The sequence below is a fragment of the Mytilus galloprovincialis genome, chromosome 9 (genome assembly GCF_965363235.1).
Source record: "Mytilus galloprovincialis chromosome 9, xbMytGall1.hap1.1, whole genome shotgun sequence".
NCBI lineage: Eukaryota > Metazoa > Mollusca > Bivalvia > Mytilida > Mytilidae > Mytilus > Mytilus galloprovincialis.
The window spans coordinates 51,978,819-51,981,505 of record NC_134846.1 but is presented as its reverse complement, the minus strand read 5'-3'; the positions used below and the strand labels follow the sequence as shown (position 1 = coordinate 51,981,505).

The 2,687-nt window shown below is 30.9% G+C and overlaps 1 protein-coding gene across 1 annotated transcript; it reads right to left on the bottom strand.

The window, feature by feature from the left end:
• Positions 1 to 287: 287 nt before the first annotated feature.
• On the bottom strand, positions 288 to 1,920 carry LOC143046969 (uncharacterized). The gene has a single exon (XM_076219999.1). The coding sequence runs from the start codon at positions 1,916 to 1,918 to the stop codon at positions 449 to 451; it is 1,470 nt and encodes a 489-aa protein (XP_076076114.1). The 5' UTR covers positions 1,919 to 1,920; the 3' UTR covers positions 288 to 448.
• Between the last annotated feature and the right edge of the window lie 767 nt (positions 1,921 to 2,687).

The window sequence follows — 2,687 nt, the reverse complement described above, 5'->3', positions numbered from 1 at the left end:
TTTATAACACATATCCATTTATTCATATTTGTTAATGGTTTTAGAATTACATGAGCCTTTATGGTCTTGGTCTCTGTATTAACCCAACCAAGAGAATAGAGAATAATGACCAAAAAATCAATGAAAAGAGAAAAAAGAGCAAACAATAAAAAGAATAGAGGAACATGGGGTACAAAAGTATAAAGAGTGAATAAAAGATGATACATCATAAAGAAATTATCCTATTACATAAAATTTTAATTGTAAAATAATTTTCATGGGAATATTACAGGATGAATCTATTTTCAAAAAAAAAATGCCCGAATTGTTTTTAAATACAGAAACTAAGGACCCCCATCCAAATCCTCGGTCATGCAAGAAAGAAGGTTTTTCCGTCTAGTTAACATAAGGGCGACTAAATTGAACGATTTTCCATATATCTATGTTACTATTTATTAATATTCATACGTCATTCCGAAAAGTGACAATAGAATAAAATAAAACATTCAAAATGATAAAACATAACAAACGGAACCCAGAAATGATTATACTTAATCCATGTAACAACGTCAAAGGTGCTAGGTGTATATAACAAGTTGATATACTTGTGACCGTACGCAAACGTATAGAAGATCCATATTGCCAAATTTTTGATTGACAAAATAAGAAACACGTTTTGAATTGAAAAAAAATTGTTCGTAAGATTTACCTTTCGATAATGTTTCATCTGCAAAATAAATATTGTCTGAAACACAGTTGCAATTGACCTCAAAGTGGAAAATACAACGGTTCGTTGTACGGCATAGTAGGCACAAGTCGCAACAGAACTTGTCAAAATAATAAAATGATGCATGTTCATAAGTTTTCGATTATTTGCTCTTGGTTTCAATTGCCCAGATAGAGAATAAAAACAAATAAAAATAAGAATAATGCGAAGAACTGCTACGCCTGTGAAAACATAGTGAATTCCCAACGGCAGTTTTTTCCCAATTTCTGAAAACATGTAAAAGGAAATAACAACGCATGAAATAATTGTACATAGCGATCCTATTATCACTATAGTTACGGATTGTAGATTCCAAGGTGTCCTACCATTTAAAGTGTCATCAGATAGCAATAATTCACGTTCTCCAACTTCTTCGGCAAATACTACGCATTCTTTTATGCCATTGTCGGTGTTATGCGGTATTTGTTTTGGCCACAATTCTGATAAAGAAATTAGGCTTAGCAAACAAAATTCCAACAAAACAGGATCAAGAAAAGAGTTAAAAATATGTCTTGCTTCATTAGAAATGAAAACTGTACTGTTGCCACAAAAAAGATCGGTTTCGTTTCTCAGTTTTTTTACATCTTCGTAAAACATGTCAATATTTCTACTCATCCATAATGAAATATTTGTCAAGAAAATCATTAGTATTCCATAGTATAAAGCTATTTTATTTGCAAATCGGTATTTTGAAAAATACTGTATAAAAATTGTTTGTCCAATAGTGAAAACCCATGTTAGCATGTAATACACAGATAATAGCAATAACTCAGATGAAACACCGCATTCAAATTCCGTTACCAGATCAACCACCTGATAAATAATATTCCCACAGCAAAACATCCACAAGAAAAATAATTTCAGTCTGTTGCTAACTTTTATTTCTTTTTCTATACGCCATGTTCCACATAATGATAGTATAAATGAGCACAATATCAAAGTTATTATTCCAATGCATAACAGTGCAATAATCAAGATACGCAGTGGGAAATCATGATGTATGTAATCATTCATCAATTCTATAATTATTGCAATTATTGTTGTTAAAAGTACACATACAGAAATGCTACCGTCATGTGATGAAAATCCTACAGTCCGCCTTTTCTTCACAAGACCAGCAGTAAAAGGTAAAATAAAAATTGCCTTTAGAACATTGAGACAATTGCTAGCCATTTCCCTTCTAATTGTGTGCCTTTCAAAAAAACAACGACTAATATATGATATCATATATAGGATACTTATTTCCGTATTACATGAAGTTGCCTTTAATGGCAAGGTTATTTAACCTCATTCATAATTTTCTGAAAGGAAATAAATATGGAAAACAATTGACATGATTTTTATATGTATATGAATTGAGGAAATGGTCATACAGTTCAAAAGGCAAAACGTACGGAGCACAAAAACAACTATTACACGGCCGACACTCGGCTAACCGAGAGATTGGTCGGTTAATCTATATTGAGTATGCGGCTATATGGGCGATTGGTCTGTTAAGAGTAAAACGCTTAATTTAATGTTAAACTCTATTAAATATACAGATTTTTGGCATGTTATAAGAACCAAATCAAAAAAAGAAAAGTGTCTGACAAAATGATATCTATCATAGAACATTTTGCACTTGTAAAAATATTTCTTAGTCTGCACAGTTTTCAGTAAAACTAAAAGGCGTCGCGCAAGTATGTAGTATTTATGCTTATAATTTTTTTTAATAAAATGCGAAACAAACAAATTTAGATATCATTTAAAGGACAAAAAATAGTACTGTGGTTCTAAAAAATAAATTGACATTAGTAAATATTTCATAATTGTAAAATAACGTGAATAATACCACGTTTTAGTGAAAATTATGGGAATAAAGTCTGTTAATGGGTTGGACAATTGAAATTGTGTCAGTTAAGAGTTATTTAGCCACGACAAATTTAAGAATGAGATGTTCCTG

What these genes read in the sequence shown, in the direction of transcription:
- LOC143046969 (XM_076219999.1), bottom strand. Translation starts at nt 1,918, where the DNA reads ATGGCTAGCAATTGTCTCAATGTTCTAAAGGCAATTTTTATTTTACCT.